At 40.2% G+C, this 13,364-nt stretch overlaps 1 protein-coding gene and 1 long non-coding RNA gene across 3 annotated transcripts; one reads left to right on the top strand and one right to left on the bottom strand.

Moving 5' to 3' along the window:
- Positions 1 to 2,981: 2,981 nt before the first annotated feature.
- LOC131140216 (uncharacterized) lies at positions 2,982 to 13,314 on the bottom strand. Its single transcript, XR_009132374.1, has 3 exons — positions 12,759 to 13,314; positions 8,314 to 11,795; positions 2,982 to 4,861 (listed from the first exon to the last, which is right to left on the bottom strand). It is a non-coding gene; the product is annotated as an uncharacterized LOC131140216 (long non-coding RNA).
- mocs1 (molybdenum cofactor synthesis 1) lies at positions 3,192 to 10,139 on the top strand. Of its 2 annotated transcripts, none has more exons than XM_058090429.1 (11): positions 3,192 to 3,504; positions 4,142 to 4,250; positions 4,650 to 4,817; positions 6,832 to 6,996; positions 7,363 to 7,424; positions 7,615 to 7,726; positions 8,331 to 8,443; positions 8,604 to 8,714; positions 8,792 to 8,912; positions 9,012 to 9,077; positions 9,990 to 10,139. In XM_058090429.1, the coding sequence occupies exons 1-10, from the start codon at positions 3,304 to 3,306 to the stop codon at positions 9,065 to 9,067; spliced, it is 1,218 nt and encodes a 405-aa protein (XP_057946412.1). In that variant the 5' UTR covers positions 3,192 to 3,303; the 3' UTR covers positions 9,068 to 9,077; positions 9,990 to 10,139. The 2 variants fall into 2 exon arrangements, with proteins under 2 accessions (XP_057946412.1, XP_057946413.1); XM_058090430.1 differs by having other exon boundaries at positions 9,012 to 9,081; positions 9,994 to 10,139.
- Positions 13,315 to 13,364: the final 50 nt, after the last annotated feature.

The raw sequence follows: 13,364 nt of genomic DNA, 5'->3' as shown, positions 1-13,364 counted from the left end.
ATGCTTGGCTACTCACTCGTTGCCAGATTGCTAGACCTTATCCTCATGTTGTGCTACTCTACATAACTCTGGCAGTGTGGACTCTACTGTGTATTTTATGAGTACCTTATTTCCTGCTTGACTTTTTCCAACAGCTCCTTTTTGTTTCTTTTGTTGTATTTTGATTTTCCCTTTTTGTATGCCTTTTGTACCTTTTTCGCCTACTGTAATAAACCCTTTTTTTCCACCCTATTTTTGTCGTGTCTGCTTTGTGGTCTAACCAACGGCTTGATGCCACTTTTAACAGCTTGCACACAAAAACGGATAAAGTTCGGCATTCATTCTGATCTGTGCATCAACACTGCCAATCTGCCATGAGAATGCCGAATTTCCTCATGCAAAAATCTCAGAGGCTCCATGCATCCCAAATGGCATGACAAATGCTGATGACTAATGGCTAAAACGCCTCACAGACCTGCACCACCTGCTTACCATGCCAACGCCACAGTGATTTTTAACTGTGACTTTAAAGGGGAAATTAAACAGATCTGCAGAGGATGAACAAACAAATATTCAAAGGGTAAAGCAAAAATAGGTTGGTAGACAGCACGGTGTAGGAGTGGTTATCACAGGCCACTCAGCTTGCAGACCCAGGGTTGGATTCCCCCCTCTGGCATTTCTGTGCGGAGTTTGCATGGGTACGCCACTTTCCGCCCACATTCCAAAAAAGTGCTAGGTTAATTGGCGACTCTATGAATGTGAGTGCAGTGTGAATGGTTGTTTGTCTATATGTGCCCTGTGATTGGCTGGCGACCAGTCCAGGGTGTACCCCGCCTCTCCCCTGAAGACAGCTGGGATAGGCTCCAGCATGCCTGCGACCCTTGTGAGCATATGAATGAAATATCATAGGGTGCCTTAATAGAGAAAATACTTATTTACCATTCATTTACATTGAACATTAAGTAGAAGTAGAACCCCCAAGAAGTTATTTTTGAAGGTTCCACTGTTACTTTTGTGAATTGATAAACCAAGCTCATACATAGAACATAAAAATGTGTACAACTATCTGAAAAATTCAGGTTCATTTTACTTTTCACAACATTTACCACCTCAATTATGCCCACAAAGACTGTGAAGAACACAGTGGACCTGAATTAGAAGTGAGCCTATTATTTGAATCATCTTTTTCACATGCTGCACTTGCTTTAAATACCTCTATTTAATTGCTCTGTCGTGCCAGGATAATTAGTTCTGAAGGCCCAATTCTCCAGACCGCGTATACACTCTCAGCCGCCTGGCATGTGCACTCACTGGCTGGCAGGCAAATTACATACCTGTGTGAAATACAGAGAGAAATATATACATTAAAAAACTGAAGCTTTATGTTATTGTACTACAATGTACACTTTGGACACAGCTATCATAGAGGGTCTGCTGTCATGTACAGCTGTGCTGTTTTGTTTTCTCCACTAATTGATTCTCAATGTGCACCAATCTCTCTCTCTCGCTCTTCACTTGAATAAATACATAAGGGAGATTGTATTTTCCAAACATGGTTGAGATGCATGGAATGTCCAACACTTGTTTTCAACCAAGGTCAAAAGAACCAAGCACATTCTGTAGAGAATAGTATAGCCTTCGAGAGAAGACAAATATGACAGGCAAGAAACAAGCATGTTGATTAGAATACAATTTCAGTGTTGGGAAATACTCACTTTTTATGTAACAGTTCTACTAACCAAGGCCATGACAGACATCGCCTTTACAAAATACACATTATCACACTGTTATCTGATATGAAAATGCACACTAATTGGACAATTAACATTCCCTCATTCACAATCTGATGAGTTTCTATACAAAAATTATAGGAGGTCACCCTTACAAAGATGGTAATTACTTTATGTAATTGCACTTCATTATGATGCCCCCCCCCCCCCCCCCATAATCTGGCCTGCTAGTCACCTTCAAAGCGAGAATGCACTGTCACCTGTCATTATAGTATACTGTAATTGTTTGAATATATAGTTATATGTAACAGCAAGAGGTATACTGTAGCTGCCATTGTGTACATAAATCTCACAACTCTCTTCACAACCTGTCTGATGGAGAATGGGTGCAAACAGCAAAAGCGTGCTCAATCATCAGTATAGGAAAGGTAGATAATGAATAACTTGCCATTTTGCCAATGCAAACTGTTTCTGTGCTCAGCATGCATGTATATATAGTAAATGTTGAGCAGACTTCAACCGTTCATACATGTTTAGTTCATGCATATCAATTTTGTAAAGCTGCTGTGCTTGTCGCGATCCAAAGCATACCACATCATGTTAAAGGGGACCTATAATTACTTTACCTGGTAACTAATTACATTAATGAAGAAGTAATACCATAACTAATTCAATTACTTTTTGGGGAAAGTAACTAGTAACTATTACTGACTTTTTTGTTCAAGTAATTTGCCCAACACTGCTTTTGATTGCCAATGAGATGACAATAATCATGATCATAATTTAACTTTGCAGTGCAATATTATCTTAAATGCTAAACATTTGATTCCATTATATTGGATTGAATATGAAAATACCAGATGTTGTGAAATATAATTGAACAAAAAAAAAAAAAAAAAAACACAAAAATTTACAGCAAATCAGCGAGTGAAAAAATATTGAGAAAAAAGGTTTTCTGTATAGCTAGTCAGAATAACGTAATGAGTGAATAAACACTTAAGTTGAATAAAGTTGAAATATTAAATTATTTTAAAAAAAGTTGCAATATGATAAACAAAACAAAATATACCTGGATTTTGGGACATTTGGTTGTATACAAAGTTTTAATATTACAAGAATAAAGGTAAAAAATTGTGGGAATAAAGTGATAATTGTGAGAAGAAAATTTACAAAGGTTATCTCAGAAGGAAGTTTAAATATTTGGAAAGCAAGAGAGCGAAGTTGATACTAATGTACACTAATAATACACTTTTTCACCTGTATCACATAGTTTTTCTTTACAAAATTATTATAAAAATAAAAATTAAATTAAAGTAAGATAAGTGTCCATTGCGTTCATTTTTCAGTATGTGGCCCTCGCTGGAAAAAAGAAAAGCACACCTGCATACAATAAAGTAGGATCCCGGTAGTTTGCAACAAACAGACTCCACTTCCCAGCGTGCATTCCGTGTGACGTCAGCAGCCACCATTGGCTGATGAAACAACGCCTTTTCCTTTTCCGTCCCAGTGAACTGATGCGGTTTATCTCACCGAAACACACACTTGAGTTGTGTCAACACAATGTTTACTGCCTTAGCACCGTACCACCACCACCATGGCTTCTAACATCAGATGCTGCTTGTTGTACACACACTGGAGTGTGACACGTTTCGGAACATTTTGGCCTGACCGCATTAATGTAAATATTGCGCGACTTTACTCAAGTGCAACGCATGCGAAAAATGAACTTGAACTTGGGAATCCTACTTTGGCTCCACCAGATTTAAGTACATCCGTCAAAACCAGGACAAGACAGGTAACTCACTACGGAGAACTTAGTCATATGTCAATAATGACGTGCATTTCAGCATTTACTTGTGTCTTTTCAACTAACTGTAAAACTGATGACTGCACTGATGTAGTACACCATAATGTGCCCCACAACCAGGGGATGAGTGCAATTCCAATGCTACACAAAACACAGTTAAGTGGAATGTGTTGTACAGTATAGCAGATTTATCTGTGTTTTTAACAAGCTGAATATCTCCGCCATAAAAATAGAAGTATTGTGATTAAGTTTATAGTGTGTGACCAAATACCCAGTCTTGTGCTGGCCTTTGTACTGAAAGCGTGACTTAACAGTAGCACATTACCAGCAGTCAAAGGTCACAGTGCTGCAATGGGCTTTAGTTTCACAATACTATTTTAATACAGCATTTTAAATAAGCCAGCTGGAGAGAACACGTTTTTCTTGTTTCGGTTCAGCTACCAGTGTATGTTTTATTAGAAAAGGCTGGTATTGTTTGTTTAATGAATGACTAAAAGTCATTCAGGGTTACCAAATCAGCCTGCTAGACACAGCAACAGTGGAAGCTAATTTAATTCAGTGAAAAGTAATTAAAAATGTACACGATCCTAATAAATGACCTTTGCATTGTCATTTTGCTTTCCAGGAGAGGATGAAAGACCACAATGTTGCCTTTTCTTCATTCTTAACGGACAACTTTGGCCGGAAACACAATTACTTGCGCATCTCCCTGACTGAGAAGTGCAACCTACGCTGTAAGTCCACTTACCAATGCCAGCATTTGGAAAGTACATACAACCGTATTGTTCAATCAGCGAGTGCTGTCAAAGTATGTTATGTTACCAATGAGAAACTACAGCTAAAAACCTGAAACATAAAAATATGTTGTAGTTACAGTAGGTTTTTGTTTTTTTTTTTTCAAAACAATTGATATAAATGCAAAGTCATACCCAGTTCTTGGAGTTGAAGCTCTTGAATTGAAGATGTATGTTGTACAGACTTTCCAACCTGCTTAAGTAATGTGTTATATAAATCTTTAAGTGCCAAAATTTACAGTTTGAATTGATATACAGTATAATGTTTGTTTGGAGTTAGTTTGCTGTATGTAAAAAGTGTTCAATAATGGTAAACTCATTCTCCCTTCTCAATCTCAGGCCAGTATTGTATGCCAGAGGAGGGTGTGAAGCTGACACCACGAGGCCAACTACTGTCCACTTCAGAGGTACTGACCCTAGCACGCCTCTTTGTCAAGGAGGGCGTAGAGAAGATCCGCCTCACTGGAGGAGAACCGCTTATCAGACCTGATGTGCTGGATATTGTTGGTAAGGAGCTGTAAACATGACGCTTGGCCACTGAGTTGTTTCTCCTGGTAGAAAAAAAAAAACCTGACGTGAACACAAACTGAGCGCTTAATACAGTTTGCCTTGTGACTGAGTCTAATGTTTCTTTTCCTGGAGAAATATATGCAAAGAGATTGATTAGTCACACTACATGCTACCTTGTCTAATGGCCTATCATAGTATAAATTTGATTAGTGGTTGAAGGGAAGTGGCTGCCACAAAGATCACAGATCTGTGACTGACATCGAAGCATGACAGGGGCTAACGAGGCACGCAAATGATATAATCTAGTATGTCGAGCATGGAATCCCAACAGTTCCTATCAATACCAGCACAGCATGCAACTATCCCACCAGTGAGGCCTCATGTGACCTTCTGAAAGCTTAAGTCATCTGTATTTGCACATAGAGCCCGACCCATGTATCGGCGGGTCAATTAGTGTGTAACCGCTGGAGAGGAACAAGTACAAGCTGCGTACTACTGTTTGGTTGCACCATGGTAAGATGTGTCTTTGTAAAACAATACACTACCTCTCCCAAAAAACATGTAATGACCACATTACATGTTACCGATGCTGTCAAACGCTACAGCTACAGTACCGACCATTGAGAGACAACTTGAAGTAACCACTTTTCCTGAGAAAATACACTCTCTACTTCTGGATCGGATTCGGGATCCAACACATATGGCTGTATGTTAAAAGCTGACATTTTAAACAGGTAAATCGCCGTTTATTATCAACTCCTATACTGTTTATCAACTCTTATAAAGTTGGGTTCAGCAGCTATCGGCTCAGCACCGGAAGTCCTCGTAAGCACTTGGGAGTGTGACCAACCACAGCGGAGTGGACGTGCCTAGAGGCACGCCTTAGGTGGAATAAATTAAAACAGACCGTTTAGGTGGGAAGTTCGAAATACAAAGAAATACAGCTGGAATAGGTGCAGGTTCAGGAAGATCTAGAAAGCTTTCTGTGCTGGTTATCATGTGTAGCTGCTCTATGAGTTCACAACTCAATATAAAGGGCTGAGAAATTACCATAATAGGTCCCATTTAATGTGATGCATATTTTGATAATTTCTTATTTTGTTAGCGTCTATAAACACAACACATTAGTTCAAAAACACCTCACATTAGCCTATGCAGCCTATTCAGCCGAGTGCAGCCGCTTTAAAATGGGTCACCATTGTATCAAATTGTAGGCCGATTACCAAAATCATATTTTCCGGTGCATAAGACACACCAGTATTGAATCCGTACCCACAAAATTTAGAGAAAAAAATCAGATTTATACATATATAAGCCGCACTGGACTATAATGTCATGAAATGGCATATCATGGCGGACCTGAGTCAGTGAGGACCAGGTAGCTCATTGACAGGAGCCAATCGTTTGTTTGTTTATTTTTTTCCTGATGGAGTCGCCACAGCTGATCGTATTTTTTTTAATCTGCGTACTGGGCTTGATCCCTTTACATTCCGGATTCCCTTCCTGATGAATACAGATGATGCTTACTAGTGGAGAGTTGAACCCAAGGCATAAGCTCAAAAGTCCAGAACGCTAACCACTACACCACAGGAGCCAATTGTGAACTCTGAAAAAACTTACAAGTGTGTCAACCCATTGGAAATCGCAGGTCATTACTCAATATAACAGTCTGACTCATGGTGTCATCTTACAAAGACCTCTAAACTCATCACACAGCAACTTAACCATCAAAAGGTAGCCAAGAAATATTATACAGTATAGCACCCATTTGCTGACTCACTCTGGTGAACAGAGGCAGCTGAATGAATTAGCTTTGAAACGCTTTCAAATAAATGCTTTCCTGGGACGAAATGCATTATGACTAATTTGGGGAATGTGTAAGCATTTTCCATGTTTGTTCCTGAATAAAAAAAATACAACTTTATTGGGTAAATGGATGTATACATTCATCCAGTGATGCAATGGAATTGTTGACATTTAGTGTTCCTTTCCACCTTTTTTGCCTCTGTAGCAGAGTTGAGGAAGTTGGAGGGTTTGAAGACCATTGCGGTGACAACAAACGGCATGAACCTTGCCAGACTTCTGCCTCAACTAAAAGATGCAGGCCTCAACCTGATCAACATCAGTCTGGATTCACTGGTAGCTGCCAAGTTTGAGTTCATTGTCCGGCGAAAAGGTATGCTCTTTTCATTTTAAGGTCAAAAGTTTAAGATTTGATGGGACATTTTGTTTTTGGTTGTGTGTTAGCTCACTGATCTTCTGTGGTGTGTATCTGATGTGGGTCAGTCTTGCTTTGAAGCTTGTAAGCTCCATCTAGTGGGGAAGGATGGTGACTGCAGGGCTCAGCAATGCGGGAATGTGTGCAGGAATGCACAGATGGATCTAAAATATATGGCACCAATGAAAAGCCACAGTTTGAGTCATTTGGCTTCCTTTTTTTTTATCCATAAAATCAAACCAAGACAACCACAAAAACAAACTACTACACTTAGACCATTAAAACTAAATCTTCTTGTTTAAACTTCTATCCTCTTTTTCACAGGCTTCCACAAGGTCATGGAAGGCATTGATAAGGCCATTGAAATGGGCTACAACCCAGTCAAGGTATTTTGATTCCATGTTTTTAAATTAATAGCACTCTGAGGGAGTATTTTTGGAAATGTGTATTTATTTTTGATACTGCTATGACATTTTACATGGTACCTATGTATTGATGAGTATGTAGTCTTGGTTTTACACTTTGCACGACCATGTTTTTGTGACCTAAACAGCTACCGTATGTTATCCGTTATAGGTCAACTGTGTAGTCATGCGTGGCCTCAATGATGATGAGCTGCTTGATTTTGTCGCTCTGACAGAGAAGAAGCCTGTGGAAGTGCGTTTCATTGAATACATGCCATTTGATGGTGAGTTTGTACATTTAAGTAAAAAAAAAAAAAAGAAAACCCAATCAGGAGTGTGTAAATGTGAGCCATCAGAAAAGGGGAAATTGTGAAACATGAACAAGCTATTGATAGAAAATGGCAGCATGTGGTTTGAATCCTACTTCTATACAGTGCATAAAATAGATATACTTTGTATATATACACACTATCTCTGTGTGGAGTTTGCATGTTCTCCCCATGCATGGATGGGTTTGCTCCCAGGTTCCAAAAACATGCTAGGTTAATTAGTGACTCCAAATTGTCCATAGGTATGAATGAATGTGAGTGTGAATGGTTGTTTGTCTATATGTGCCCTGTGATTGGCTGGCGACCAGTGCAGGGTGTACCCCGCCTCTCACCCGAAGACAGCTGGGATAGGCTCCAGCAAACAATTCTGACTTGAGACACATTTCAATGCCGGGTTTAGCATAAAAATGTTTCGCCAGAAGTTGTAAGTTTGTTATCAATGAGTTTGACCACCTATGAGGGCCACTGGATTAGTGGGTGTTTTCCTTACCTTATACCCCAGGCAATAGGAACATGAGCTCTATTCACTCTAATTGACTTACCCTGTCTTTCTTTGCAGGTAACAAATGGAACTTCAAGAAGATGGTGAGCTACCAGGAAATGTTGGATCACATCAGGCAGCAGTGGCCCGCCCTAGAAAAGCTCCAGGCTGGACACACAGACACAGCCAAGGTTATTTCGTTTTTTGTTACTTCGAACCCCTCCAACATGTGATTTATTTATTATTAGATTAGAACATGGCAGGATTTCTCATTCTTAAAAAAGTCTCATGGGCAATCAGCCTGGGACAATAAATTAATCACAATAAATGAAAATCGGAATCTTCGAACAGACGTTCAAAGTGCCCGGATTCAAAGGTCAGGTGGGCTTCATCACCTCCATGTCTGATCATTTCTGTGGCTCCTGTAACCGCTTACGCATCACTGCAGACGGCAACCTCAAGGTAAAACCGCGTGTGTGAATGTGTGTTTTTTTGTTGTGTCTGCCATACTGTACAACACTCTTCCCACCTGTCTTCAGGTGTGTTTGTTTGGCAACTCTGAGATGTCCCTTCGAGATGTGTTACGCTCCGGAGCGTCTGATGAAGAGCTGCTGCAAATTATTGGAGCTGCGGTGGGCAGGAAGAAGAAACAACATGCAGGTAAGCTTGTGTGTGTGTTTTAAGTTAATTCACATTACTGCTGTTTTTAGTGGTTGTGGTATTTACCCAGACTCGCCCCTGACCCCCCTCCTTTTTCAGGCATGTTCAACATCTCCCAAATGAAGAATAGACCTATGATCCTCATCGGTGGGTGACGCTGTGGCTGTACGTACAATCTCTCACACGGGTCTGTCATGACCTTGATCTATCATTAATAGCTTGGAAAATGTATGCAGTTAAGTTACAGACAATGCATTTTTGCAGAGTATGAGCATGAAACGAGTATGGCGATAAGGGATGTCCAAAGTATATATATTTATATATTTTTTTTTTATGGGCCTCTTAACGGCACATTATAGAAAACAAATCTAAAATAAAACTGGACAAATAAGACAAAAAAAGCATAAAGTAATTGAGCGAGTTGTAGAGTTGCAAACAATAGATGTAGCAACTTCTGATCAATCAATGTCAATTTCAACTTAAAATAATGTACTGATTGAAGCCCCGCCCCTTTTCGGTTAAACTATGCCCACTTCCGTGTTATGCCCCACCCGTACAGATACGGCTACAGAGCATTTAGATGGATAAACAGATACAGATACAGGTAGTGGTAACTTGCTCATGCTCAATAGGTACTCACCGCTAATGAATGATAATCAGGGATAATTGACAGAACTGATGGAATCGGAGTCGCGGTCTATCTAGATTTTAACCTGGTGGTCAGGCTTCCGTGACAACCACATGCTGTTGTCATTCCAGTTCGACTAACGATCATTTTATTTGTTTCTTTCGGGTTTTTCCTGATTACGGAGTCGCCACAGCGAACATACATGAACTTATTTTCACCTCGCTGCAGCTTTTGAGGCCTTTAACAAAGTTGACTAGTGCCTGTTTAAGCCTTATTATCCCTTATGTAGAAATGATTTTTGACTTAGGTCAATAAGATCTGTTATCAGCAAAATAAAAGAGACAGTTCTCGGAGAGAAAATATCACTACTTGACATGAAACATGATCCAGATGTATTTCCATTGTCACACGGCGTGCTAAGACAACATTGTTCTCTCCTCCTCCTACAGATAGAAAGGCATTCCTGAACCTTTTGTGCCTTCTAGACTACACGGCTTCAGCACAGGCAGCACATAGCTGCTGCTCTAGAAACTTAATGCATAGAGGCTCCTATCTTAATGAAAACCCAAACAAGGCTGAGCACTTTATCAATGCAGGAGGACGCTTGTATGAATTTGGTGGTGATCAAACCTCCCTTGTTAATGACACAAGCATTGTGACCACTCAAACTAATCATAGTATTAGGTGCTTCCACATTTTGAGGAGACAATTACAAATGAAGGCCAACGTAAACTGTACACAACACGGTGTGAGACAATATCATCACGATACATCCAGCCAAGATCCCAATCTCAAAATCTCCCAATCTCCAAGTGATGCAAGCAGCCCAAACCTGGATGGTACCCCAGAAGCTCAGCTGACGCACACAGATGCACAAGGCCGAGCAAACATGGTAGATGTTGGCGATAAAGTCCCCACACGTCGCGTAGCCACGGCCCATGCCACCGTCCTTTTGGGCCCCGTTGCGTTTGGACTACTGCAGGACAACCAGCTGGGTAAGGGTGACGCTATGGCGGTGGCCCAGTTAGCCGGCATCATGGGCTCTAAACAGACCTCAACTCTCATTCCGCTCTGCCACCCGCTCCCTTTAGAGCACACCTCGGTCATCCTGGACCTGGATGAGCTGTGGAACGCTGTGGTCATCACGGCAACGTGTCGCACCACCAGCAGGACAGGAGTTGAGATGGAGGCTTTAACTGCTGTTTCTGTAGCAGCTCTGACTGTTTACGACATGTGTAAGGCTGTGAGCCATGACATCACCATTACTGACATAAAACTGCTCAGTAAGACTGGCGGTAAAAAGCCCTTTCATCGACCTGAACCTTAAATTAAAGAATTGCATACGATAGCGATATTTTTCTCTGTACCTAAGCAAGAACCCACACAAGACTCAAAAGATGCACGTGTCCTTTTTACAGCCTGCAGAAACATTTTAAACACCCAAAGTAAGATGCTGGAGGTAACTAGAGTCAGTTTTAGTATATGTTGGCAATTACCACTGTGTCCCATACAGCAACAATTACATATTTCCATAATTTTATAAAATGTAAAATGTTTGTGCAATCAAATTTGAGAATCTGGTCATCTGTTCCTTCACAATTGTTTATCATGCTGTGGAAAAAGTTTACTTTTACTGTATATGGAATTACTTTGCAATTAAAATAACCTTTGCATATATGACAAGAATACAGCAAGCGACTAGTGTTCTGTTCAAGAGACAAACATACAAACTTTAGCTACAATTGAGGCAAAATATGAGGGAACAAAACTGATGATGAAGTGCAGTTCTGTATGTTATTAAACTCTGAAACTAGTGTATGGAAATAACGATCATCTGGGGTCCCACTCGGGATTCTTCAACTGTAATTGTGGACTTTGACATGTACACATTAAGCACACAAAGTGATGGGTGGTGCATTTGGTGCCTTTAGAGGGGATTTAGCCCACTTAATACCACCATTATCGCTTCACCTTTACACAACCATCCATAACAAACAAAACACAATACAACATTATTGAAACATGAAACCCACTTAACCCTGCAGGATTATTGGGATTTCTGGAACTTCTGAAGCCGTTCACAATCAATATTTATGTAATAACATGACAAAAGATCAATATACTCACCAGAGATTACTGATTATTTGTCGATTAAATTCATCCTCCTCTCCAGATTGCTCCCACTTTTGCTCTGATCAACCAATCAGAGGATGCTGATGTCACTGTGGACCGGCTTTGTAAGGTGATTCTGAGACCTGATTGGGCAAAAAAACAACAAACAAACAAAAACAGCACTGTTTTTCTATCCCAGCTGTCTTCAGGTGAGAGGCGGGGTACACCCTGGACTGGTCGCCAGCCAATCAAAAGGCACATATAGACATAACCATTCACACTCACATTCATACCTATGGACAATTTGGAGTCACCAATTAACCTAGCATGTTTTTGGAATGTGGGAGGACACCGGAGTACCCGGAGAAAACCCCCACGCACACAAACTCCACACAGAGATGGCCGAGGATGGAATTGAACTCGGGTCTCCTAGCTGTGTGGCCTGCGTGCTAACCATTCAACCACCGTGCAGCCTTCCACTGTTAACAATAAAGCTATCATAAAGATAGACTGTTGGGAATAAATGAGTACAATCAATGAGTCAACAAAGCCACCATAAATTGATTTTTATATCTTTATTTAAATTAAATAGATCAATCCATTAGGTTTAACTAAAGTAAATGTTATATTTAATATGACAATAAACAAATGTTGATTTTTAAACACAGATTGTAATTCCTTATAGTGCATCGAACCAAAGATTCATGCAAGGGGGAAAAAACAAAACAAGATATTGCAACCATCAATCAGAGCGTAGGTACAAAGAGAAGAAAGAGTTAAGTGTTCACAAAAAGCTGAATAGTCTCTATATTAAAATCTGTCAATATCTATATCAAGGTTTTCCGCTTGTAAAAATGACCGGGTTGAAGAAATGCTTAATCCGGATTAGACTGAAGAGGGCCCAACTCTTTCAGTCACTTTGCCCCAGTATTGCATACGGATGATCATTGAGAATTGCCGTCTCACTAACCTTCTGGTCGATCACTTCTTCAGGGTCCGCCACTTCAAACTCATCATCCATAGGACAGGCATTCATTACAGCGTTCGTACAATTAATTTCCATCTATTTTAACTAGGTTTTAATCATTTACGTTAATTTTAGTTACCTTTGATGATGAAATTGGAGAAATGTCATCATCGTTTTCATCGTTTAGGAGAAATCTCTGTAGCCGTTGGTATACAACCGAACCCATATTTTCACTCGGGTTGTTTACGCTCAAATATTACAGCATGTCCCAGAGAGTCCTAAAAGTTCGCGCAAAGGAAGTGACGTACCCTTTCACACGCGCGCAAAACGGACGGGGCTTCCGGTATGGCTCAGGTACCTGCTATCCCTGCTTTAGTATCTGAAATAAACAAGACGTCCTGTTCGTTGTCTAACGAAATTCACAAAATGCATTTTAAACATACAAACAATACCAGCACATTTATTTCAATCAATTAAGTCAATTTAACTGTGTCAAACGGTACGTAATGTGAAATCACAGCTGTCATTTCGACTATAATTGTATCAGAGCATCAATGAAACCTCACACGACCCAAGGAGAAGCCATCAATGTTTCAACCATACCCCCTACAGCGTTAGAAAACTCACTTAAATTTTGTACAGATAGAAAGCTGCAAAGAGAAATACGCGCCATTACACCTGATCTGTTCCGGGCACACAATCCATTATGCGCATGTGCAATGCTACGTCACTTCCTTCACCATTT

This window comes from Doryrhamphus excisus, chromosome 13 (assembly GCF_030265055.1).
Source record: "Doryrhamphus excisus isolate RoL2022-K1 chromosome 13, RoL_Dexc_1.0, whole genome shotgun sequence".
In the NCBI taxonomy this organism is placed as follows: Eukaryota; Metazoa; Chordata; class Actinopteri; order Syngnathiformes; family Syngnathidae; genus Doryrhamphus; species Doryrhamphus excisus.
The sequence above is the reverse complement of the archived record's forward strand: the minus strand, read 5'-3'. Positions and strand labels throughout refer to the sequence as shown.

Bases quoted from the DNA above. Each gene is read 5' to 3' on its own strand.
- mocs1 (XM_058090429.1), top strand. From the start codon at position 3,304: ATGGCTTCTAACATCAGATGCTGCTTGTTGTACACACACTGGAGTGTG. The intron at 3,505-4,141 runs GTAACTCACTAC...TTTGCTTTCCAG, and splicing joins TCAAAACCAGGACAAGACAG to GAGAGGATGAAAGACCACAA. The intron at 4,818-6,831 runs GTAAGGAGCTGT...TTGCCTCTGTAG, and splicing joins TGATGTGCTGGATATTGTTG to CAGAGTTGAGGAAGTTGGAG.